Genomic DNA, 27859 nt, shown 5'->3' with positions numbered 1-27859 from the left:
CACTGAAAAGGAAAGCACTTTCCATCGCTGACAGAAAGCGACAGGCTATTGTCTCCATTACCTCTGCACCTGCCCCCTGACAGGTGGATGAGATAACACAGGGCTCAAAGCACGAGAGGAGGATGCACAAGGAGCCAGGGCTGTTTTGGAGAAAAGGGGACTGGTATAACAGCACTGCACTTGCTGCCACAGCAAGAGCTGGGAGCTGTGGGAGGCAATATTTAACACAGCAGAGAGCAAAATCAGGTAGAAAAGCATGAGGTGCAAGGAGAGAGGGGCTGTGGAGATACCCAGCTGCCCCAGGCTCTTCCCTTCCCCAGCAAGCCCAGCTACATAGCTGAGCTCCTGTAGCTCACAGGCAGACAACTGCAGCCAGCTTACTGCTGCAGTAGTATTGTGTACTATTTAAGGAAAAAAAAACAGACGGTACTTTAATGATTCAACAAGTTTACTGTTTTACAGTCTGACAGCATATAGTGCTGATAAGCTAAAAACACTCAATTCATATTTCCTCAACGGAAATTTAAATTGAACACATGCTCGTTTGTAGCTTACAAACAGCCTAGTTTTCTTTACAGCTTGAATAATAGTACGTCTTTAAAATACAACAGTACATCGATAACTTTTAGAATATAGTCTATGTTTCCATGCTTAGATTGGAGCCAACAGAATCAACAATATGTGGTCATTTGACTTCTGCATTAAGCCTGGAAAAGAATCTAGAAGAAAAAAGTACCACCTCTTTTGGAAAAAGACCTTGTGTTAACGGTAACCAGCTATCAGAGTAATACCACTTCTACACTTTGAAACAAAGTCATGCATAAGATCCCACTACATCTGAAACCATTAAATCACAAAATTCAACTTCAGACTGTTCATGATTCCTGGCTACAAACTGAATTCCTTCATTTATTCCAAAAAGGTTATACATTGTAGGCAGAAAAGTGACTTGTAACTGTTCCATGCACCATGCCAAGCGTCCTTCAACAATTTGGAGGGCCAAACTCTTCTGATTAAAGAGAAAAAAAAGAATCTATGCCCATTCTGTCTATCCTGAAAGCTCTGACAAGCAGTGGAATACTCAGCTGCTGTCTGTAGAGCTAAACCAATTAAGAGAGGTGCTCTACTTTTGTCTGTGACAGGGCACCAGAGAGTTGCAACTTTAAAGCCTGTCTTTGACTGGAATATAAACCATCAAGCAGCTAAATTTAATTCTATAAAGAAATAAGGAAGAGATTTTGTCTATTATTTCCATAATCCAGCCTTTCATTTTTCTCCTTCATCTTCAAACAGGAGATAATTGCATAACTTTGTTTGATAATAGTAAGGTAAGTCTCCATAAAATCACAACAAGTGAACAGATTTCATGAACATGTAACCCTTCAACAAATGAAGGAAAACATTACAGTCTGGTTTTTGACACAAAATGATTATGGTGCCTAGCAAATAAAAAGTACAGTACAACTTTAGGCAACTCAGCACATGACATGCTTTGGCCATGTTTATACAGCTCTATCTGTAAAAGACACTTAGCTTGCAAATATATCCATACTATAGAGGTACTTAAATTTCAAAAAATCTAAGAAGTTCTTGACAATTTAAATAAAAGCCCAAACCATAAGAAGCCCTTTTTATTGTTACTAGTCAGATCATTTCTAGTTGCTTCAAGCTTATAGTAATGTAAAGTCTTTGGTTCTAATACAATTAATTCCAAATGGCTTTTCAGAGCACACATTTATTTGTAATTAGTCAATAAAAGGCCGATTTTGAAACAGGAAAAAATGTCATTCCATAATTATAAACCAGTTATATACATATTCATTGAAGGCACTGTAGTTTAGAATTCTCTGTACAGTTGCAATACAAGTGGAAGTCACCTCTAGAATAAAGTCTGTCTTTAAAATCCAAAATATGATTTGCAGCAAATTATAACGAGGGCAGAGCTTCAGAGGATTGCTCTGTTGAATTTTTATAGTACATAATCCGATGCAAAAAATCTCAGTCCTATACATTTCCTATATATAAAATGCTCACCGTATTATGATCCTTTGATGAAAAACAGTTGTCAGTTGAATTCTCTGTTGCTATAAATATAGCCGAGCAGTCCTTTAGTTGTGAGTTTATGATCTCATGACAGCATTGAGTAATCTAGTACAATACAGTCCACACAGACCCACACCAAAAAGTCTTCAGATTTTTGTTATTTCAAAGAAGTCTACTGTGATTATGCACAGAAATTGAAGCGATTCTTGTGGCCTTATTAGTTGGCTTAGATATAAAACTTGAAATACTTGAATAAGTACTATGACATACAAATAAGACACTGCATATTGGTTAACTTCTGCAAGTCTTATGTCACATTTCAACATCAAGACATAAGTAGAATAGAAAGATCCTTTCTTGAAAGTGTTGCTTCATTGTTTCATAAAAAATGACAGATTTCTATGAAGCACTAATATTTTAACGCAGCAGCTTGAAAAAACAGATTTTTCCATTTGCCAGCAACTTACGACTCTGATTTTACTGGTAAGGTTGCTTTTCCCCATACAAAATCATGCAGAATTTAACAAATGCATGTCCACTACTTCTAGAGAAGTTCATACTAGTTACACATGTAGATAAGGATTTTTAAACAAAGAATATAAACTAAATGCTGATGAGCACATGATAGCAGTCTAAAAACATATCCAGTTTAGATACAGAGCAAGATACAGTTACAGGACATTTTTAAAAGAGATTTTTAGGACTTATGTCTAATAAAAAAACCTCACTTTGCAAGGCTTCTACTTTTTTGGCAAGGCTCCCATTTTTTTCTTTTTTTTTTTTTTTTTAATCGGTCACTCAAATCTCTTGGGAAAAAGGTCTTTAGACAATTTATTTTTGCTTGCTTTTAAGGGATGTTTACACTTAATCACAGTACCAAAAATGAATCAAAAATAAAAAAGAATCACAAATAAAAGTTGTGAAAGATTTCTCTTCAGTGCATATGAACAAGGATGAACAGCTCTACACAATGAGTCCAACTATTGTGTGATGAATCCCTCGTTACTAAAGCATTGTTCTCAAGAATATACACACCCCTCCATGTAAATACGCACGCACCCCTAGATTTTCTGACAACCATTTCAATTGGGTCATTATCTGCCCAATGATCTTGAATGTCCCATTCTTTGGCTACAGACAATTATACCACTGATTCGTGATTACATTTTAAGAAGAAAGCACAGCCAAGGTCCTGAAATACAAAAAAGTTCTTTTAGAAAAAAAAAAAAACAACCAAAAACTATGGTACAGAGACTGGCGCAGTTACAATGTGTCAATCTGAAAAATGTGGTATATACCAGCAGATTTTTAATATAGCTTTGCTTTAAAAGGAATGGGGTTTCCAGTCTTTTCCCTTCTAACCTAAGTAAATGTAGTCCAAGATTGCCAAAGCCCACAGTGAGGAGCATGCCTTGAAGACCCTTGAAATCTCCATGTAGTTTTAACAATTTAACAACAAGATCTACTGGCTGTCTCCTTCAACTCTTCTCTTGCGAACTGTAACAAAACAAAAATATTTTAAAATGTTATTATTGTAGCTACATTATATATTTCTAACATCACCATAACTTGCTGCGCAACGTCTCATGCAGTACAACCTAAAGCAATTAACATTTAGGATTATCCACCATTTTAAGCTTGTTTTAGCAGTGCTTGTTATGTTACCCATAAACAGATTCAAATATTTGTGAGGAGTCTTACAGGAAACATTAATCATTTTACATTTAGTAAGCAGAGTTAACAAGTTATTCTTTTTTTTTTTTTTATATTGCCATTTTCTAGTGGTGGACAGTTAAGTTTACATGGCTTCATAAGAAACAATACAAGACTTTCAAACTACACCCGATAAGATTTATACACATAGCAAAAAAAACAGCCAAGATGTTATGTTTAATAGCCTAAACCATTCAATTTATTCATAAAAAATCAATTGTCAGAAGTGCAAGAGTAACAAAAATCCATGAATAAAATCACTGATGCTCACATGCTGCTTAGACTTAAGAATATGTAAGATTCACTGAATGACTGGAGTTTTGCAGTTTTATCTCCTATAAACATTTGCGATTTGAGTTGATCTTCCTTAACTTCAGATCAAACAGAAGGAAAGCTATTTTGTTTCCCCTCCCACCTCCTGTCTCAAGAAATGCTTTAAATATGGTCTAAAGAAAAAAAAAAAGTAGAATGATGTTAGAATTTGACTCTTTATAAAGCCAACATGTTGCTTATTTTTAAAGTAGCCCACAGGTTTGTTTTTTTTTTAAATTTCGATTTCAATCCACGTATTTTTCAGCAGTGACAGAAATTCTGCATGCCTGTTTTCATCAAATTTCAGGAATGGACGGAAGACTTTCCAACCTTAAACTTCTCCAGTCATGCAGTTAAAGGCAGTATGTACACAGTTTCAAACAAACAAGAAAAGGGAAGTAGTACACCACAGTGTAGACAAGGGAGAAATACTTTTTTTGGTATATAAAGAAGAAACATACAAAGACAGAAATGAGAGGCTTTGAACATCTCAGTTTTCAGTGCTTGACACCCAACTGGGTACTCAGAGTAACCTGTCTCTGTAGCTTCAGGGCTGGAGAGACGAAAAGGTATTTGCAGAAACTTTTACTCGTATACTCCAGACTAAGAAAGCAAGGGAAAAAAGGCAAGATATCAATAGAAACATAGATTTCTATCAAACACTAAAATGAGAACTAGCCAAAAGAGAAACCATGAAGGAGACACACACCTAGAGTGCAATGACAAAAAAATTGGGTTGAAATCCATTTTGAGAAACATTTATGCATATCTAAGCACCTTCATTTTCTCTCTCTGCTCTATTACACCTGTCACACTCCTCTCTTTCAGTGCTATTCTCCTTCACTTTAAACTTTACTACAAGGGGAAGCAGATCTGCAAACCGAATTCCAACTTCCTATTCTCTATTAGAGGGAATTAGAGCTCTTCCTGTGCTAGCTACTTCTACTGTTGAACTGCCTGGCCCATTTTCACACCAAAGAGATGCGTAATCTGTAACACATCACAGAGTATCTAAAGTGACAAAATTTAATGAAATGGAGTTTTAAAACATAATTCTATTAAATATATTGACCACATTATCTTGTCATAGTTGAAAGCTTCAAGCATTTGACACTATTATATGAGTGCTTTCCATTCACATGCTATACTATTAACCAATTTTCTGCTGTTCCATTTAGTTAGGATTCTAACAGATGAGCTCCAACGAAGCCAACTGCAGCAAATAAAGATATCACTGCTACCATCTACCCTAAGACAGGCAAGGAAGGCACCTGTGCATTAACAGAGCTCTAAAGGAAGAGACAAACAACCCCATCCCAACCTCTGCACATGACAGTACATTCACTCTCCTTGATCAAGCCTTCCAAATGAGACTGGGTGTACTGGCATGGAGGAGGGCATCTCACACTAATAAATTCAAGTACTGCCTTTATTCAGATAAGATTAGTCTCTTTAATCAAAATTATAATTTCTCCTCCCTTTGCCACAACTAATCTGGAATATGAATGGTCTTATTGTTTCTTGACTATGACAAAATCCTCAACTCGTACACATGGACATCCCGAAACAACATAAAAAGAGAACACTGAGCAGCAACAGAAGAGCAAGAGTAAAGCACAGGAGAAATCTGAAACTGATTTACTTGTACTTTTCTATCCTGGTTATATCAACAGAAAACCTGAAAAAAACCAAACACCTTTAAAATCTGTGCCACACACATTATTTGAGTTACTTTCTACTGACAGGTCTTACCCAAATCATTATTTTTTGTTATAGCTGCAGCTGCCCTGGCTCGAGGTCCCTGTTGTGTGAAATGGTATCCAAATTTAAGGATCTTGGTGTTTTCTTCAAGCATTTTGGCAATTTCTACTTCTGCAAGCGTGCCCAACTGCTGCCTCTATTAAAAGATACACGAAGATAGTAGAGCTTAGGTGTTTTCACTCCTCGTAAAAAAGAAATCAATACTCTCATCATATTAGTGAATAAATATTTTTTTCATTAATGTAGAAAGCGTAAGCTCATAACATGTTTGTGCACTTTAAAGCACATGGAAGCACAGAAGTGACCAGGAATCACCTTCAACTAGATGCCCACGAGAATCTTAAAGACCAACATGCACAGGGTTAACATATTTAAAAGTAAAATATTTTGGAATGTTTATCACAAGATGCATTCTAAAAATACTCAACTAGGACAGACAGTGCACGAGCACTGATTGTAATTATATTACCATAACCTCACTTACCTGATTATCAATTTTGATCTCTGTCAATGTTTCATTGTCTTTCAGTGCATCAACCAGTGCCAGAATTCCAACTCCAGTGATGAAGTTCGATTCTATGTTTAAACTCTTTAATTTTGTGTTTACTCTCAGCATATCTGCAAGAGCCTTTGAATGAAAGAAAGCATCATTAAACTTTTTACCTGTCCTATAGTACATCATAGGACACTGCAATGACAGTTTCCACCAACTAGTTCAATAGGAGCAACATGTTAACAGATACATAGCGTAACTTTGCAAGTATTCACTTTTTGAGACAACTTGAGAAGTGAATCTTCAGGCATATCTAAACACTTGTATTTTTTTTTTTAATGGTTCTTAGTCAAGAAAAGGCCTGTCTTACTCCTGCTACAAACTAAAAAGCTACATGGAATGTAAATTGTCTGAAATTAGCATATTGGACCAATTCCATTTTGTAAGCCTTTGCAGCACACAACGAATAATGCAAACTGCTAAGTAAAGGCCAAAGAAAGGGGGGTTAATCAACTGAAAGGAGAATTAGATACAGTTAATTTGTAAACAGAAGATCTGCCTTTCAAAATGCTTGTGTCTACAGATTTGGTAGGAAGCAGTAAACACAGTACTAGTATGTAGCTAAGAGGACACTTCTGTGGAAATGGCATATACCTGATCTTGTTTGAGAAAATAAAATAAAAAATAAAAAAGGTAGCTGCTGAGGCTTACTATCATAAAAATCATAACTTTTTTTTTATTGAGTCACAATGCAAGAATAATAATAATAAAAAAACACCACACCCCAAAAACAACCCTCTGCATTTTTATTACAAATGTTTCAGTTCCACTGAAAGGAACTTTTTTACTGACCCAAAACAATGTTTTCAAATGCTCATTTGTTCATTTAAACTGAATGTTTTAAAAGTAGTTTTGTTTCCGATATGAAGCTAAAACAAATGCAAAGGATTGTCCCAGAAAAACAGCTAGTGCTGTTTTCTTACCTCTTTATGTTCAAATAAATAAGGAACTGCTTTTGATTCAGTATAGAAAAACAGAGCCAGATAATAAATACTTAGGTTTCAATTTTGTCAAATACCTTTATATGCCAATGCTTTGAGCTAAACTTTAGTACCAGGGAGATCAGGGAAACAGATATTTTATAACTCTCTTCAACCAAAACTCTACTTAGTTGAAAAAATTGATGAACATTTTCAGTCTCAAATGTGTTTCCTTTAAAGGTAATTTTGAATATACTATTACTATTCATTCCATGAACTGGTAACTATACAATCATGAAAGAAAGAAAAACAAGGAGGTTGTTATCAAAATTAGAAATTAGGTGGAAGGTCTGGCAAAAAAATTCTCATTCATCTCATGCATCCAATTCATTGCTACATATTCATCAGCAAGCAATTGTTTAACAACTTTGACACAGCAAAGGTTTGTTATAGTAAACATACTATTCAGCATGAAAGAATTTAATCATTTTCATCCCTACATATAAACAGGATTTGATTCAATCCAATCCCTTACCGTCATCTTTCAATCCTAGCTTCCCTTGCACCCCACTTAAGCAAATTTGCAAAAGTACTTACAACAGCAACAGGATCATTGCTTCGGGTGGCCGCAAGGCTAAAATTCTTCACATGCGTGTTGGTTTCTAGGGCTTTTGCAAATTCTTTCAGCGTTGGAATTGGTATGTTCTTGAATTAAAAATAGCATTTCAGTCTCTTGAGATACATAAATTTAATCCCAACCCTCCACCCCCCAACTTCTTCTAGTGCCTGATTCTCTTCACAGCACAACGCACTATTATCTTAACAGCTACCGGCCTCCTGCAGCCTTACAGTACAGGCTTAGACACATAGCAGAGCTACACACAAGATGCAATGGCTGTTAGTCACCAGTTCTATAAAGCAAAATCACCTTTACTACATCTGTGCCATTGCCACAATAGAAGAATTAAAAAAAATATTTAGCTGACATTTACTTGAACTGAATGTTCTGCTTCCCGTCAGTATCAAGCTAACCTCTCACAAATACATTTAGAGCTTTAAACTGGTGAAACCAATAGAATTCTATTCTGTGTTCTATTAAGAATAACTCCAGAGTTTGCTAATTTACTGTTTCATCATTTTTACAGTGTAGTAGCAACAAACTGTAAAAGGAATAATTGCGGACAATTAACGAAGGTAGCAAGTTTCTCTGTTTATTATAATAGTAATGTTGTTTTGTTCCCTTTTTAGGCACTTATTTTGGCTAGTACCTCTCTATGGTGCAATGTTCTTAAACCATGTATTTCGTTTACTTCCTTCAGTAAGAACAACAACTGGCCTAGCTTGCTAGCAAGACAGGGCAGAAAGCAGTGACAGGCTGCTAGCTGCAGCAAGTCAGGAGTGGTATAGTTCTGTTTTCTTTCATGCTTTCTTTCATGTACATGTTTACATGTTTTCTTTCATGTACAAGGAATTTCAGTCATGTTTAAAAACACAACTGTTATACTTATGAGCTGCTAATTGCTGACTGCTCTTTTGTACAAAAATCAGAAAGATGTTAGTACAAACACCACTTCGTTTGCAGTAGCAGTAACTGAGAGCACATTGCTTCATAAAGCACAAAGAATTCAAAGAAGTAGTTAACTTCATGATGGTGAGCTGCTGGAAATATCACCAGCTTGGCAGCAAGAGAAAGCTGAGCTGACAGTAAGAAAATCTGAGGTTTTTAAGTACGCTTTTGGCAACAGATATCAGGATGGCTTATCAGTTTAGCTGCAGGTTTCTGGTCTGAGATAACATACGCTGCAACATTTAGCAAGAAGGCTGCTGTACTTAAAATAAATCCACCATGCCCTCTTATAGTTTTACAACTTTACAACAAGTGTCTTCTACAGAGAAAAGTCAACATATATATTGCATACTTCAGGCAATTACCTTAATATTATTTAGATTAACCTCAACAAGACGGGAATCATTATCTTTAATCCTTTGCAAAGTCTCCTCTACATTTGTGGGATTTGGCGGTTCATCAAAAACAGGTAACATTTTTTCACCTTTTACTATATCTGAAAAGAGAATCAACTGTAATCAAACAGCTCACTGTGAACAAGTGATACATACAGTAAGTACTTACTGTACTTAAAGACTATATCACCGGTCTTTACATCCTCTCTCCCTCCTCCCCAAGAAATATACCACCCACTCCTGACCATATTTTCACAAAGTACAATTCTCTTCCAACGGTCCTCGCAGCCTTTCTGCTCTCCTTGCACACCAGTTTTTTTCAGAAAGCACACGGGAATTTAATTACAAACATACATATTAAATCTAAAAGCCAAGGCACTCAGACATACCTTTGCGCCCACGTTTATCCCTCCAAAAAGTGAGATAACTGCAGAATAGATTTTAGTGTGCATAGATACATTTCCAGTCTCGCCAGAAGTCAACTAGAAATGTTATAAACATGTTTCCAACTTAAAATTGAATATTCCATCAAAAATGCTAGCGCAACAGAAGATAGTTAATGCTATAGTAACTGTGTGCAGTACAAACAACTCATTTATTTAGCACTTGTGTAAATACTTACTTGAGAAGCTGTCTTTGTCTACCCCATTACTGCTTCCTACTACATCACAGAACTGATTGTTTGTTATCAAGTTGGACATTCCCAGTATAGCTGTAAAAGGGAAAACAGTTCTTTTAAATAACAACAACTAACGTCTGTAAAACACCAGATCGAAAGAACAATATGCTATTGAATCTCTTAATTTTAAGAAAAGTAGAAAAACTCCTTTCATCAATTACAGACTTTTTAGTTAGATTTCACATCTTGGAAAGCTTCAGCGTCACCAAGTTCAGGCATCATAGTTAAAACTGTAGTTCAGTCAAAAAATTCTTGACCAAAGCTTTAGGAATAGAGGCATGTACCAACATGCATGTATGAAAAAGCAGTAGTGTACATGTAACAAAAAACAGCCAGTCTAAGGAATAAACCGAAAGGTTTTGAGTGTAAAAATAGGGCATGTTAAACCAAAGTAATCCACTTTCTTACATATTCTTTCAGGTCCCCTTCCAACCCAAGCCATTCTATGACTGTATAATAACCCAAATCAATAAAGATGTTATGCTGCAAGCAGACTGGTATATACCATGATCTAGTTTCTACCACAACTGTGACTTCATATAGTTACATTTCAGATAACAAATATGCTGTAACACACCAGCCCATTCACACTTTAAAAAAAAAGGAAAAGAAAATTGAAAAAAAATTCCAGACCACTAACCTGCAAGGTCACATAGTTCTGTGTCTGTGGCACTAGTCAAGGCTTCCTCCAGTTCTGGATCAAGAGCAATTTTTTCTTCCGTATACGACTGTACAGGCTTTTGCTTGGGGATAAATATTTTCCCTGGAGTAAAGAAAATTAAAAGTCTGATATTACTTTTTATTATATAGCTATCTTTAAACTTTTCTATACCTAAGAAGTACATACAACATTTAGAAAAACCCAAGAGGAACAGTAAGTGCAACGTAAAGGAAGGAGGTTTCTTCTGTTTGCTCTTGAAAGTCAGAGATGAGGAAAGAGCATAAACAGGAACATAACGTTAATCAAGATCACAAATTTTAATAGTCTGTATCATGACTCCAATCTTATTTGTTTCTCCTAAGTATTAGAAAGTAAAATATAAGCCTACATTATACATTTTAAACAGCCTATGAAAAAGTGCCATCCAAGAAAGTTTACTATTGCTGGAAAACAATGACTGATACACTTGACTACATCCAGGGGAAAAGAGACCCAGGCAGAGCTGTAACTTGAGAATGTCAGAGAAACAAGGTATCAAAGAATCATCTGAAATCATGGACCTGAGCATTCACTGCAGTTTTGCAGCATATACCAGATTTCCAATTTCAGATATTTGCTCAAATTTGAAGTTAAAAAAAAGGCGATGCCTGAGTTGCTTAAGAAAACCATGGATTTGTGAACAGCAGAAAACAGGATGGTAATTTGTGTCATCTCTAACACACACTGCCAAAGACACTACTTTCTAAATGATAATTAGACAAAAGATAGGTCACAGAAAATTCAATGAGAAAAAGGAGCAGTAGTGATGCTATATTCCACATCAACTTCTTAGTCATTAGACAGGTAAAGGGAAAACTTACGTTAGGGGACATGCATTATAAAGAGGTGTAGGTACGCAGTGTACTTCCTGTGCATGTCTTTGGCTGAAAAGTTAGGGTAAGAAACCATGATATAAGAAAACTATTCTAACAATTATTCTGAAAAAGAGTTCAGACTTGAGTGCTATAGAATTAGCCTTTCAGAACAACACAAAAGTTTACAGCTGCATAAGAAAGAACAAATTAATGTGGAAAGGAAAAGCTTTGGTACCGGATGACTGAACAAAACTGATACATTCGATAGAAGTAATTCACAGCTAGGAAACTTGAATCTAACCTTATTAGTTATTCAAAGTTTTTGCATATAAAGAAAAAGTGGTTGAAAGTGAGATAACACTATGAAAACAACGCATTTATCAGATAGGCCCTGGTCTGATCATTTTGGCCGAGCACACTGCATCTTATTAAAGTGAAGCGTGGTGCACCTCGGCCACTGCAATCCCGGTACAGCACCTGGCATATGCACAGCACTAGCACTGAGCTTCCTTGCCTGAGCCACCAGAAGCCAGAACTGCAGGACCTGGCTTCCCACTGCCTTTAATTATTTCCCAGGGTAGGAGGTGACATCAATAACCTCCCTGTGAAGTCTCAGCACTAATTCGGAAACTCATCCTCTTCCGTATGCAAAGTTAGAGTGCACTTCCACAGGCTCCCACGGGCCACACCAGCCCGTCCCCGTCGGGCGACAGCAGCCGCCCTGTCCCAGAACCAGACCAGCTGGGCAGGAGCCAGAAGCCTTGCATTTTTTTCCTCATACTGCACACAAGTGTATCTTGTGACATGTTTGGACTAAGCCTAAATTTAGTATTTTTAAATACCTCCTAGTGACAAGAAGCTTTATAGGGATATTTCAGTTTTAATTCTGGGTAAATTCTGACAAACCTGGAGTTTGGTTTCACCATTTCTGGAGCCAACTGATGACAGCTTCCGTGTGCTACATCAAACAACTCCACCCATCCACCTTTCCTCTCTCTCCAAATCCACACCCTTGATTACAATAGTTTGTGGTTAATTTACTATTTAAAGGAAGTCAGGCATCACCTCTAGCTATCAGTTTCTTCTCTTCAACAACAACAGTCTGATGACCAAGATTTGTTGCTAGCAACACAGTATTTTTGTTCCTGAGTTGCTATCACTTTGGAAAGTTGTATAAATGGTCATTATCCATATTTAGAAGCAGAAAATAGATCTCCTTACATAACTGTACTGACTACAAACAGCAGCTGAAAGCAGCTGACAAGCATTGCCACAGATTCCTTGGTTCTGGTGGCCAGTTAAAAGAAACAATGCTTGTGGTAATTCAGGATTAATATAAAACCTTCATAAATTGAAGGCCTAGGTGATAAATGTGTAAGATTACTTTGATATAATTGACACAGTACATCTTCCACCCACGTTTTGATTTACCAGCATCATCTACTGGGGAAAGAATAACTTTCAGCTTAAACCGAAATTTTCAGAAGAGGTATAAGGACATTCAGCAAGGTTTCCATCAGTCTCTGAAGCACAGCACAGACATGACCTAAAGCCTTTTGTCATCTACATTTGCAGTGTTTTCCCTCAGTAATCCAGGTTAGTGAAAAAGGTGAGCCTTTTGGAGTACAAGAAGGAAGAGAAGGAAACAGTGAGACTGAATGCCAGAGCCTTCATTCATGACACCTGATTTACAGCATCAGAACCTTTCTTGCTCTTTTTTCCAAATTAAGCTGGCTTCTTCTGTGAGCACTACATGACTTCCGTCTAGAAACGCAAAAAAACCAGGGTATCTTAAACATTCTTGGACATCTCAGTCATGCAATTTAATAACCAGTCTTTTCAAAAAATAAACACCTATACTTGTAAAAAAAACTTACAAGAATTAAAATCAAACCACTTATTCTGAGATACCAATGCATACAGTATTCAATTAACTTCGCTGTTAAGATTTCTCATTCACTTTTCCGATGAGAAAAGAAGAACTACACTTAGCAAGAAAGTGAGCAAAAAAAACCACAACCCAAACAGGTACAGATTTGTGGCAACAAGTGTCTGCATAGCAGTCTAAGAAAATATTTTACAAAAAGCATTGAATGATGTTTTCTGACCTTTTGAGATTACTTTAAGCAACTTAAAATGAAGGATTTTTAAGTTTTCAGAATTCCTTTCAGGACAGTTCTAGAGTTCATGCTTAGAGCTGTTTTTCAACATGCATATTACAGTGCAGCGTAAGCATCTGAAGAACAGGAATCTGCTTTAGCAGTATTGTGGGATCTCTCCCAGTCTTCACACCGGTTCTTGACTAAGCCATCTGTTCTGTTTCTTTTGGAAAGAAGTCCAGGAAGGAATCTAGTTATCCGTCTGCAAATCTGCGCTAATGCTTTAGCTCCACTGACACTTCAGCCCTACTGCTGAACAATCCAAAAAATAAAACCAAAAAATTTTACAATCCTTTTCATCTTTTCAAATCCATTCATTTATGACTCCTATTCCCTACCTACACCCTATCACACGGCACCCACCCACAAAAACTGCTACTTTTTCTGATGTTAAGTAATTCTTAAATTCATAGGTTGGAAACTTCACGTTCTAAACATTTGCTTCCTAAAAGACTAACTTTACCCATATGAGCCTGACTCTTAAGATAATCTTAATATATATATATATATGCTACCTTTTCAAAAAAAGCAAAAAATGTTAAAAGCCGCTCCCTGCCAAAGGAGCTAATTACAGCAACTCCAGGCACATGAAGTGGGTCAGGAGCAGTTTTTGTTATAAAACAGGTCACACCCTTGTATATATAATCTCTCATTCACTGGCTTCATCTTGTCCTAGCCCAGAGTTCAGAGATTCACAGCACGTACATGAGAGCAGGGAGCAGGTCCTTCCCTGCTTCTAGTAACAGACAAACACTTCAAAAAAGACGACCCCTGTGTCTCTAGGGACAATGATCTAACTCAAGGTCTGCTGCCAAGGCAGTTTGGAGATTTCCTCCCTCCCCTTACTGTAAGCTTTTTTTTTTTAAAATACACATCTGCACAGCCCAAACAATGAATAGCTTTCTTGCCTCTGAAGTGGAACTCTTCCAAACAGCAGGGATTTGATCACACGAAGAAACATGACATCCTCCTTGCTCTTCAGCCGACAAGGATGCGGCAAAGATTAAGCAATACAACATAAAATGGCAAATTTCAGAGATGTTCACATCATTTCTGTAATAATTACACATTCAGATTCTTTATAGCTTTAGCTAACACTTTAAATGATGCACATCTCGGGATTAATTCACAGGCTTCCTTTGCAACAGGATCAACTTTCAGTTTCAAGTTACACACTGCTGTACTCCTCTAAAGGCAGAAAAGGCAGATGATGTCTACTAAGTGTACTAGACACACACACACACAGTATCTAAGATGGGACCAAAAACCTTGCAAAAGGCAGGTGCGCTCAGCATGACCATGCACTTCTTATTGCTGGCACTGTTCTCCCAAACCTCACAGTCCAGGAGGCAGCAAGCGACCATGAGCAGCAGGCCAGAACAAATTCCAACATCAGTGCGGCAGTACTCTGATGTGGAAAAGGAATCACGTGTCACCTGAGGACCACCTCTTCTCATCAGTGACTTCATGAAGAAGAGCAAGCAACAGCTGACATCCTACATATCTTGCGTTCACCAAAAATTCATCAGTCCAGAAACTGTTAATCTACAACTCATCAATCACCAGTTCTTACCATAAGACAGACTTACGTTCGTTGACTTGCTTTTGGGTACAAGTTAATACCAATTTTTTGTAATTCAACTTACGAGCAATGTCCTTAGTGTCTTACTGAGGAAACAGTACTGTTACTTGTCTGGTTACAGAACACGTAGCTGTGAGTTAGAAAACTGTTTTACATTAAGGCTGGTGTATCACATGTTATTTTGTTCCAGTACTCCTGTATGGAGAACATCAATTTGACAAGTTGTTTCTTCAACGCTCCTACAGGACATTAACTTCATTTCACAACACGCAGGACATTTCCTTTAAAGACTACTGATTGAAGGACAAGAGGAGAATACAGCACCCCAAGTCCTGCTGCTGCAAACACAAACGGTGGCCGAGAGCAACACAAGCTGACTGAGCAGGTCTGCACAAGAAAGCTCTAGCCATGTGGTATCAGCCTAAAATATTCTCTGTGTGATAGAGCAGAAAAAGCTAAAGCTTTATAAAAGCAAACCCACGCAGAACACAGCCTGGCAGAAACACTGAGGGAAAATTGGAAGAGAAAGTTACAACGAGAGGAGCACAGAGCCCAGAAACACAGAGCCTAGTTCATCTAGTATTTTCACTAAAGCCTACGCAGCAGAAAGCACGCCACAAACGCCAGACATGTTTCTGCCCCATATCAGCTGCAGTGATCCCCGCGCTCGGGGCCACACACAGCAGGGGCAGTGTGGCAGCGGGACAGGATGGCTGGCTGCGCCTCGCCCGCTCACCTCTTCGCGCCGTGCTCGCGGACACAGACTGAGACAACGCCAATGCTGTTGAAATTATTACCACATCGGTTTCACAAATCTCTTGCTTGAATTATTTTTCAGGCAACAATGGTTTACTGTATGGTTCAACACTTAATTGGAACGGAATGTGACTGAAGTCACTAAATCCTGTTTAAAAACAAAGTATGTTTTGAAGGATGCTTCTAGAAACCAAGCCAGAAAAATACAATATAACAATTAAGGGATTGTGAGGCTTCGCATTTCTTTAGAACTGCTCATCTCACTACATCAGGACACTTGATGGGATTTCGCACCTTCCACGTCTCGCAGCACAGCAAAAAAAAGTTCCAAAGCACTGGAGAAGTCAGGGCACCTACCAGAGAAGGGGATGCAATACTGTTTTACTAACACATCTTAACCCAAAATGACTTAGGCCCACTGGAAGAGAGGATTTTGATTTACACTGTAGTAAGGAAACAAGGTCACCAGGGTTGGCAGCAAGCCAGGATGTTTGAAGCTAACCCAGGGTAAGCTCCTTCGATGAACCCGCAGCCACCATGCTGACACCAGTCCTACTGAAACACGAAAAGGAGAGAGTAGGAAGGGTTTCACCCCTTCTTACTCCAAGAAAGGAACAATCAGACCAAATTAGAACAGTGAGACCAGCTAGGCATATGGAAACATGTCAGCAAAGCCTGACCCACAAAAATGGAACCAAGAAGGTGGCTGCAAATCCAGCCCAGCTCTCCCTCAAAACCTTTACATCTGAAGATTAGGATTGTCAGTTTTCTTCTTTTGAATCAGCAGGATAACCAGAGTTCCCCACCTACCCCCATTCCACAACTTGCTAGTTTTTCTCCATGCTGCATTTACCTAGCCAAACAAAAGAGTTGTAAGCCAGCTTTTTTTTTCATTTTAACATTAAATGAAAGCACATAAGGACGTTTTTTAGCCATAGAGAGCTCTTATCCTCATCAAGAAGGAAGTTTTACTCCATTCCCTCTCCAAGTTTCACATCTAGATGAAAGATCATGATTTCTTGATTTAACCGAAGTTACACAGACTTGCTGTTTTTGCACAAAATGGACACACACACAGCAGCAGGTCAAAGCTCAACTACAGAGTTTTCAAGAGGGGAAAAGAAAAGGTTATCCTCCACCTACTCTGCAAGGCATCTACAAGTCATCTTGTCTCTTCACCCCATTTAACAGAGGCACGAATTTCCACACTGAACATTTGTTTCCACATTTTTAGTTTTGATGAAAGTAGGCTCATTTCCATGTAATTTTCTCTCTTTATGGTACTAAAAATAGTAGAAGTTACTATATAAATAAATCCTCTTTAAACAATACATGGATTTTACTAACTAAGCTTGCATGACATATTGCAACATCCAGCCTGCTATTTAGTAATACTTCATTACATAAAGGAAATGACATTTGATCTCTCTTAACCAAGATCTGTATTACAGCTGGACCCTCCTACTTTTCTACATGATTCTCACAGATTTTGTCAACCGAAACAAATAGTTCTGCTGTGTGCATGCATACATAAGATGGCTTTAAAGCTGGCTTTTTCTTTTTGTTTGGGCAAAACAATGAAGTGCTAATTAGAGGAAATCCTCCTCAGCCAACCTCAGTGCTGAAGGGGCTGAAAGGGATTGCCCAACACAAGACACAATGCCACAGGGACACTTGGACTCACACATGAGACCATTTGGCCACCTCCAACACACCAGCAGATCTGCCAGGCAAGGATCAGGCCAGAAGCGTGCGCAGGAGCATGGGTACTCGCCTGCAGAGGCCGCAAGGGAGGGAGGACCAAAATGCTGCTGTGTAGGTGCCTCCCTCCACCCTTGGCACTCAGCAATACCCAGCATCATCCTTCACACTGTTACTCATACAAAGTCGGGAAATGACTGCTCCTCTGTCAGCAACCAAGTGCCACAGTTGTCTCTCAACAAAAGCAGCGTTAAACTACATAATTAAGGCAAAACAGAGTGTATTAAGGAAGTAGGACAGAGCGTACAGCACATGCTATGAAGTGACAATCTCTGTATTTCTTCAGGAAAAAGCGATGGATGTCAAGCGATAGTTATCCGTACAGGCAGAGAAAATGTAAATATCCACACAAAAAATTCACTGAATACACTGCACAATCATGTATACAAATTCAGTAGATGACTGAAGACTCAGGTTTCAAATAAGCAATGATTCACAACAGACATTTCAGTAGAATTAAAGGGTTTGGCAGCAAACCCTTAAGAGAGGGACAATTCCTAAGAGGAGCCTATTCATCTTGGACAACTGGAATATGGGCAACTGGAATACAGCTTATAAAGCAATTTTCTGAAGTCTTACTGCAGCAGATCTGACATGGTGCTGGGGATGGTTCAGACAAGCTAGGATTCACAAGCAGCACACAAACACTGTGGCAACAGCTAAAGCCTCTGCCTATGCATGTGTCCAGCACAGGACTGGAAGTTCATGCCCCTACCTTGCTTTATTAAGCACCACTGGTAAGTTTGAGAACTCATTTGTGGAAGCAAACAAACAAACAATCTATTCTTACAACATTTAAGATGTGCATTCTTTTTTTTTCCCTCCTCTCCTGAAAATGAAAGTAATTTCTGTCAAGTCAGTGAGAAGACTAGAATCCAAAGAAAGATTTAAAATGCCAGGCTTTAATATGTCCACTTTACTGGGTCATGGTTTCCATGGCTTTTAGACTACAAGTCACTGCCAGATTTCAAAGCTTTCTGCAATGTTAACTATATAAATAACTAATAACAACTATGCAATCTTATTAAAACCTTTCATGAAGGAGACTAGAAAGACAACATGACTACACAGACCACTTGCCTGGCCTTATCAGCCTACAGCATCTTTGATCATTACTGGGTATCTACCACAATACATCATTCTGCTGCTGTATTTTAAATTTTAAACCTAGTATTACAAATGTTACTGTTTGTACACAGCACCACAGGGCATATACCACAGGCACACCAGCACTTGTAATTATTGACACAAACCTGGGGGTAGCTCTTCCTCTGAAGATGCCACCCCTGTCAGAACGTGGCAACTTTTGAGGAAATCTTATTTCCTTCCTGTGCCTCATGCAAATAGCACACCAGCCCCAGTACACGCAAGGCTCAAACAGGAAGCACCCTGCCTCTGCACAGAAGCACTCATTAGGAAATGCTGAGAGATAAAAAGCAGTACAGCTGCTACTACGTCACTAAGCTTTGGCTCAGAGTAACTCTGGCTAGTACACTTTATGAAATTTCATAACCACCTCCACAGGCAAGGGTCTTGTTACCTTTCTTTTCTTTTGTAAAAGGCACATAGTCTTCCCTGTCTTTGTGCTCAAGAGCCTGCTTCTCCAAATAGGCAAGGAGTCGTTCTCTGTCGAAAGGACCTGAAGCCTTTTTAGCAGTCTGGTCTTTCTGTCGGAAGCCCGCGGGCAGAAGTGCATTCTGCAAAACAAAACAGAGTAAGTAAATACAGCTTAAAAAGCCTGAGTGAACACTTGTTCAGATTCATTTCCCCCCTTCCCTATCCCTGAGGTTCAAACCAAACACAGCAGCCCTTTCTAGGCAATTTTGTATCCCTTAGCAACTTCCTTTTTTTTCCCCTCTGGGTGGGATGGGAGGTAGTACTCTACATTTTGGATACCAAGAATACAAACAAAAATAGTGCATACTGCACTCTGAATGGGACTGAAACAATTCTTTAGGTACAATAGCACTAGACTTGCTAGTTACTTTACATTTCTTTTCTAGAATGAACTCTGTTTAAATGAAGAGTACATGCAAATTTGCTATTTACAATTTAGACACACAGTAAGAAGACGGCTTCCTCCACCACAAATATCCATGTGTTTAAAACAAATGCCTATACTATTTTGTCAAAGTATTTCTACTTTTGACCTGACTCGAGTTGTTTTTTGCACAGCTAAAGAAAAAACAGAAAAGAGAATATGCAAATTGAAAGAAAATAATATATAGAAATTCAGACTCAAAAAGGCAACCAATCACTTTTGCCAGTTCATCTCTGTTAAAGTATCTGTAAACCAAAGCCAATTAGAATATCCTGCTGTGCGAAAAATAGGTGATCATAAAATTCTTATGTGATCCCTGAATATCAACTTTAAATTTAATACCTGTCTTAATAAAAGTAAGAACAGAGAGAATCAGGAGACAAATACACTAGTTTTTGACTCAGACTTTAGCTGCAGGATCTGTATAGGTCATAACTCAGTTCTTTATTAAGAGAAAGCTGAAACATTCCTAATTTAATACTCCATGTTGACAATCATCCAGGTGTAGAGAAATTATTTGCCTCCTTTTTGCAAAGTCTAGTAGCCTTTGTAAAGGCTACTAGATACAGGTTGAGGAATCTTTAGAAGAATTTAGTACCCTCCCTCTCCCGTCCAACAGTAGAAGTAACAAAATAGAAATGGATGCAAAAGGACTGTTTACCACACAACAATGGAAACAGGAGAAATCAACAGACCTTTCTAAATAAACTTTCTTTTAAATAACATCACTAAGAACAATTTTTCATTTACAAATATATCAGGAGGAAGCCTCTCCTGACAATCCCTTCTTCCATTTTCCTCTGCTGTGGCTGCATTCACAATGCAAACAGGAAACAACCCGTTGAGATGTTATATACACATGTGTATCCATAAATAAGAACGTTAGCGGTCCAGGAAAAAAAACTCTGTCCAAGAGTATACTGACTACAAGCAGAGTTTTAGACAAAAAAAGTCTTAAATTACTGCAGACTAGTTTCTGAACAAATTAAAAAAAATAACTTCTCTCAGTTATTACCTACCTCTGGGTCAAGGTCATCCAAAACTGTTTCCAGTTGTTTCAGTTCTTCTTCTGACAGTTTGCCAAGAATTTCATCCTCATCAAGATCTTTGTATTTGTCCAAGTCCTTTCGAAATGGGAGTGTCATGACTTGGGCAGTAGCAAGTTCCTCAAACACTTCAGAATCTGAGTCTTATTCTCAACCAGATCTATAAAAAGAAAAAAAAAATAGAAGAAAGCCACAGTTCAGGTAAATGTCCCAATTAAAAAGCATCTTCAACTTCTCAATGCACTTCTAAAAGGAAAGTTTTTCATCCAGTATTCATGTCAATCTGTTGTTCTACGACAGATACACAGTGATTGGAAGCCTTGCTTCCTCACTGACCAGAATCCCATTCTGCCATGCCCTTTCCCATCAATAACTAGAATAATAATAATAATAAAAAAGCTACGTATATATTTTAAGATCTATGGTATAATTTCCACAGAGCAGAGCAGGCTGTGGGATGGGGATGAGATGCCAGTTATACCTGGTAACTATAAACCCATCTTAATGCTATTGCTTCTACAGACACTCAGTCAAAAGAACAGTCATGATGCTTTATACTTATTGTTACTGATGCTGTTCAAGGCCAGTAAGGAGAGCTTCACTATAAAAAAGCTATTTGGTTATTACTGACTCATATCCTTGCCTATTATCCACAGAGGAAGCAAAGGATGTTTGTTTATTACATCACTGCAATTGAAATAACATTCTGTTCTGTCAGATGAAAATTGAAGTACCTCGATGAAAGGCTTAAGGAACGTAATACCTAAGTAAAAGCAGTCCATTCAATCCTACTACCAAAAAATATGTAACAGACTATAACTGCCCACTAACTATTGCACTTGGAAGAAATCTGGATCCTTCAAAAGTACATCCTTCTATAGTACCTTTTACATACAAAGAGCGCACAGGTAACCTTCGTTCTAACAAAGTGTTTGAGCATTTGACTTGGAAAACACACACAGTCACAACGCTGTTTAAGCAGAGTAGTTAATTCCTCCTCTTTTTTCTCTAAGAAATTCTGGGATTCACCTTTGAAGCAAGAATTTGGCTGAGCAAATCTGAATGTGCGCACACATGCACAAAAGGGTGACCTGAATGGCTCCCTGTACCTGAGCAAGTGTCCACAACGCATTTGGGGAGGAAAAGGTAGATCGACACATCTAAGCTCATCAACATCTTTAACTCCTTTCTCAGCTCTGCAGAAATACTCCGCACAGAAACCAGGCATTCAGCAAACACTGCTTGCTCTGTTGAGCCCAAGTTCCCGTTCAGACGCTCACACCACATACACCAGGTTACTTCAAATCCAGACTTAGCCTCTACTTCAAAAGCAGAAGAACCTAAAGTTATTGCCTCGTAAGTAAAAGGAAGAGCAGGGACATACAGACACACATGGGATCCAGCTTACAGGATTCCTTCACCTCCATTGTTTACCTCCAGAAAGGCCTCCCTTTTCATACTGGCTGTCACGCTCACACGCTGTGATACTTTGATTCGGAGACACTCAACAGGCACAAGCCTGTCGAGGTTCACCCATGCCATTCAGTCAAGTTTACCAGTCCTGTGGAGGCAACTGTTAAAACCAGGTTTACTTTACAGGTAAATTTCCAGTTCCTACCAACATCTGCAACCCAACAATGAATACATTCACAGCTATTTTCAGGATGTCTGCTTTGAAAACTACTGTGGCTGTACACACTAGAACATGCTTGTAGGCCACGGTTGACATTGACAGGACATCTCCAAAGCTGAGGGTCAGGTCTCCCGAAAACAACAACAAGCAGGAGGAATTCTCAATTTCACGTTAAGTTACATCAAGAGCATGGCATCTGGCTTCCCTGAACTAAAACCAATTGTTCACACCTTCCTAAAGAGGCCACAGAGATGAAAACATCAGGAACAGAAATTAACAGCTGCAGAAGCACAGAGCAATGCACCTATGCTTCTTAAAGCCGCGCTCCAGCAGTAACCAAAGGGGTGTCTCTGCGGCCCCGTGCCACCTGCTGCAGCTTTCACAGCCGTGCAGTGCTCGTTTCTCAAGGTAGGTGCAGAACAGCTGAGGAACAATTAGGTAACTCTGCAGCAGATGCCACACGATCTGCATGCAAACTCCTGACTCCCAGAGCCTTAACGCTTTCCTCTTCTTCACAGTTTAAGCCATTACACTATCATCAAAGAAAAGCATTTCCTGCAGCCAGTTACACAGCATTGTTCGTGACCAGGCTGCACGGTCTGAACCCTACATCTACACGCTGCCATTCACCACTCTTCTGCATGGCCATTTGCATCCACGTATTAAGAGGTGTAATTTTAACCAGTAATTAAAAGGAGCAGAGTTGTTAGCATGGGCAGAACAATGCTCCCCTTCCTCTGACCGAGAGTAGCACTGCATAACCACGCATCACATCCAGGCAGGCTCTATTTTGTCTTTATGAATAGCTGTAAAATGCTGTCACCCTGAATTAATTACCTTTTATTTACTGCATTTACACCTTTTATATTGGAAAACTACCTATCCTTTATAACACATTAATGCTCCGGTCATAGCCCTTGGTCTCACTTGTCTTTACACTATGTTCAAAGTTTCCACTTCACATCCTGAGCTGGAGCAATCACACAAAAAAGAAGGGTGGGAGGAAAGCAGTGTAGCATAAAACACATTAATTTTGTAACCGAGTGTTCTCTTTAGCAAGAAGAGACTCACGTGTTACCTAGCAAATTTAATTTAAAGTGTTTTGGACACCCTTTCTAATACCTATCGATTTATTTATAAGAATATTAAAGCATACTTTACATGAGGCACCTTTAAAAAGTTTTAATGGTAACACTGATGAGCATGTCTGCATTACACAGGGTTTGTAACAACTTTCACAAACACTCTCTACAAAAGAAACCATGACATATATGACACGTATATATAATGAGCTAAAAATCAGGTTTTAAAGCATGGTGTCAGGAACTCTCATTGCTTAGGGCAGAAAGGCCAGCTGAAGCCACAACCTGATCAAACAATCTCTCAGCCTCCCATTAAACACATTTGCTTTTGCCTTCTGTCACTCATTTTAACAGTGCAGTGTAGAAAAAGACATGAATAACAAATTACAATTTTTAGAAGGGGCAGTTATTTAGACTGTGAATATTTGTGGCACGTCTTACTGCAAAATCATAGGCAAAACAGTAACCAGTCATTTTGGCTTTGCAAATACTTGGCACTTTTTGATGAGCAGAGCTGGTTTTCTTCTAAGTATCCTTCTTAACTTGACCATAAAAATATTTTATACATTAAATGCCAACAGGGCCGATCTTTTTATCAAATATATAACTATAACGTAAAGCAAGAACTTTATTCTAGCAGCTTGATAGACACATAAGAAACATTTGACATAATGAAGACAAAGCCATCACTTCCAATGAATCAAATTTCAAATCTCTGGCTATTAAGCAGAAGTTAGAAAAGGCAATGAAGCAGAAGTCAGAAAATTAGAAGTGAGGATATTGTGACAGACACCGAAGTAAAAAAATTTGCCATTATTCTTTCACCTGAGAAATCCAAGAACTAAGGAAATTAGAAGCGAGTAATAACTTTATTTTAGGCCGTTTTATAATTACCTGACTGATCCATTGAATCACTGTCAAGCAACTGTCATACACCTATCTACAATTAAAATATTTTTTTCTCTCCTACCTAAAAGGTACGTTGAACACTATGAGTCTAAGAATAGCCAGTTCCCAATTTTCTTTGCAATTTTCTGTTAAATTTAAGGACACAATTTCTTGGGACCCTAATAGGAATAACCCCTTAGAAATATCTTTCCCACAGGAAATGGGTCTTGCTGAAGTCCCCTGTAAATGGTTTCTGAAACTTGGATTTTAAAATAGAAACGACTTCAGGAAAAACAAAGCGAGCCGGTTTTGGCCAGCACGTTCAGAGAGCTCACTTTAATCCCACCCGTTCCCTCGCAGCCTCCTCCCCACACGCCCGGCCAGAGCAGGGCTCCACGGGCGGCTGCTGTCAGCGGCCAGGGCCCTGAACCAGCTCCCGCTGCCTGGAGGCTCCAAAGCAAAGCTGAGGCTTCCCCAGGGAGCTTCCATGATGGCAATGGCTCGAACTTCCAGCGTGCAAAACAATAGAGCTGCTCGTGAAGAATGTGTTGCACTCTAAAGAGCTATCTTTATTTACCAAACCTAGAAGAAAAATGACAAAGTAAGTACCGCCGTAACTCTGGCACGTTCCTTCAGGTTGTTCCTAACACCGGAGGACACCTCAGCTGAGCAACACAGCACCAGAAGGCTCTCAGGTGTATCTGAGCCCTCCACACCCCCGGCCTGACACAGGGCACAGGAACCTGCTGCCCCAGATGACATCCCCTGGTCCTGGTGTCGCCGAGCCAGCAGGTGGCATCTCTCCTTCGCCTACACTTCTGGTCAGGGCAAGCTGTGTTTTCCAGGAAGCGAGGAATAGCTATTTTGGGCTATTTTCCTACATAAACAAGCCTGGAGCTTCATTCTGCTCACAGGAACGACTTGCCCAGCTTTGTGTGGGGCAAACTGAGCTCTCCCGGCTTCACGCTTGTCAGGGCAGCAACACCAGGAGCAGCACAGAGTAACTGAAAGCACGATGCAGGGATACTTCCACGGCAAAGGAAATGGAAAACCCGCACCCCCAGTTCCTGCCGGGCCCTGCTCTACATCGGAGGGCACCCGGCACCCCGACAGCACCTGTCTCGTGGTCTGTACTTCACATACACAGCAGCACAGAATTCGGGCCCAGCGACCTGGCTAACAGGGGGCCTGCCCGAGGCAGCCCAGCCCGCACGCCTCCCGGGAAGGCCAGCCACCCGCAGCCGGGCGGTGAGGGAGGCGACGGCCCCGAGCTCGGCCCAGCAGGGTGCCTGGCAGGTGACCCAGCACTCCCAGACGTGCTCACCGAGCTGGCTGCAGGGCAGGCCTTGCGACCAGAACCAAACAGGAGGCAGGAACAAGAGAACGGAAGGATAAGTGCCTCGGAAACACTTCAGGGGGACTCATTGCATTCGCCCTGCACCAGCCGAAGCTCCCAGTTACCGCAGTGACCGGCTGCCCTTCGCAGGCCACACTCACAGCCCACAGGGCAGCACCACCGCGGCAGCAGGCACAGAGGGGCCGGGGCCCGGGATGCTTTGAGTTGGGTTTTTCAGGCAGCACCGGGTTTCGTTCACCAGAGGGGACTGCCCATAGGCACTGGCACACGGTACCCACTCCCAGACAAACTGCCCACAGACCCTTCAGTGAAAACGAACCATCAGATATACAAGCTGCCTAAACACTTCGATAAACACTCAGGTATTTGTATTTGCTACAAAAAGGTCACAAAACTTACTAGCCTAGATCCCAACAGAAGCAGAAATTCACTTGATTCACGTTACATTGCTCGTTTTCTTGTTGCCTTTCATCTAGAATACCTGAGGTCTGGTTTCCGCACGCGTTTATCGCATGTAACACCGAGAGGCACAGAGAAGCGGGCAACTTCGGGTACCTGCCAGCTGCAGCTCCTCTGCTGCACCACAGCTGCCTGCGAGCTCCGTCTGCCTTGCACGGTGGCAGAACACTGATCTGGAGGACATATTCCGCGTGTCAGGGCACGTTTGGAGCACCCGCTCACCCCTCTGGCACAGCAGTTGCTCTCGGAGCACCGCGTGCCGTCCCTCAGGCCGCCGGCTGCCCGCAGCCCGCACCCACCGCCCGGGGGTCGCGGAGGAGGAGGAGGAGGAGGAGGAGGAGGAGGAGAAGGAGGGGAGGCGGGGGCTCGCAGGGCACTGCCGAGCTGGGCGCGCCCCCGGGCAGCCCGCAGCACCTTTCTGCCGCCACCCGGAGCGCCCAGCGCGGTTCGTGCCCCCCGGGGAGCGCGAGGCGAGCCGGCGGAAGGGCGCTCCCCGCGCCTACGGGCGAGGCCGTCGGGGCGACGTCTTCCAGCCGCGGCCCCTCGCCTCCGCTCCCCGGTCCCGACCCCCCAGGCTGGGGGCTCCGCAACGCCGCCGGGGCGGGCCGCGGGCGGCGCCGGGTGCGCGGTGCGCGGCGCTCGGGGCCGGGGGCCGGGGGCCGGGGGCCGGGGGCCGGGGGCACCCGCCCGGCCCCGCCGCCTCCCTCCCTCCCTCCCTCCCTCCCTCCCTCCTTCCTTCCCTCCCCGGGCAGCGGGGCTGCCGCCGGACTCCCCGCCGCGCAGCTGCTTCCTCCTCCTCCCGCCCCGCGCCCCCGGAGCGGCCCCAGCCGGGTCCCGCCGCGGCGCCCCGCACTCACCGGCCGGGCGGCAGCGCCCCAGCTCCCTCCACCGCCGCCGCTCCCAGCCGCTCCCAGCCGCCCCGCCCCGCGCCTGCGCGCCGCGCGCAGCATGCCGGGAGTTGTAGTTCTCCCCCCCCGGGGTGGTGCCGCACGCCCAGCTGTGTGCCCGGGGCCGGGCAGCGAGGGGCCGGCCCGGTGCTCCTGCTGGCATGCAGCGGGTGGAGGCCGACCACCAGCGGGTGCCCCAAGGGCTGGCATGTGCTCAATGGGAGCGAGCTTTGGGGTGGATCAGCGCCCGTACATCGAGTACCTGCCGGCATCATGCACTAGTGACATCGTGTGCTTGGAAACACGAGCTATTGGCACTCTTTCGGAGGTCTATGTTAAAGCAACCTGGTCAGATTGCCTTGAAAACATTAAAAGATTTTCTAATTTAGTCAGTGCTCTATCAGATTCCAGTCTACATGGAAGCTGTGCAAACAAAACAGTCTTCGGAGTTTTGCTCTTGCTCTTACCATGGGTTTAGTTTTTTCTTATTTTTAAGTTGGAAACTGTTAAACTTTCCACACACCAAAATAAAAGGTTAAAATTAAGGCACTTGTCTGTCACGGGACTTAAACTTTTAACTTGAATATTTTAAATTCTAGTAATTTATAACTAATACATTAATTAAAGATACTTTGCAAAGTCCTGCTTGTACTGAAGTCATTAGTGAGGCTCTTACTAACTTTATTAGAGACAAAATCATCCAGTGAACTACATTAAAAAAAACCTGCGGAAGCTTGCGATGGACCAGTC

At 40.9% G+C, this 27859-nt stretch overlaps 1 protein-coding gene across 4 annotated transcripts; it reads right to left on the bottom strand.

Annotated features, from left to right (window-relative positions):
• Positions 1–430: 430 nt before the first annotated feature.
• Positions 431–27184, bottom strand: LOC118251575 (tropomodulin-3). Of its 4 annotated transcripts, none has more exons than XM_035553804.2 (11): positions 27080–27147; positions 26163–26395; positions 20777–20963; positions 19257–19413; positions 10584–10706; positions 9887–9976; positions 9235–9365; positions 7900–8007; positions 6314–6457; positions 5821–5965; positions 431–3540 (listed from the first exon to the last, which is right to left on the bottom strand). In XM_035553804.2, the coding sequence occupies exons 3-11, from the start codon at positions 20900–20902 to the stop codon at positions 3506–3508; spliced, it is 1059 nt and encodes a 352-aa protein (XP_035409697.1). In that variant the 5' UTR covers positions 20903–20963; positions 26163–26395; positions 27080–27147; the 3' UTR covers positions 431–3505. The 4 variants fall into 4 exon arrangements, with proteins under 4 accessions (XP_035409697.1, XP_035409695.1, XP_035409693.1 ...); XM_035553802.2 differs by having other exon boundaries at positions 26319–26395; positions 27080–27143; XM_035553800.2 differs by having other exon boundaries at positions 26245–26395; positions 27080–27140.
• Between the last annotated feature and the right edge of the window lie 675 nt (positions 27185–27859).

Source organism: Cygnus atratus, chromosome 11 (assembly GCF_013377495.2).
Source record: "Cygnus atratus isolate AKBS03 ecotype Queensland, Australia chromosome 11, CAtr_DNAZoo_HiC_assembly, whole genome shotgun sequence".
NCBI lineage: Eukaryota > Metazoa > Chordata > Aves > Anseriformes > Anatidae > Cygnus > Cygnus atratus.
The sequence above is the reverse complement of the archived record's forward strand: the minus strand, read 5'-3'. Positions and strand labels throughout refer to the sequence as shown.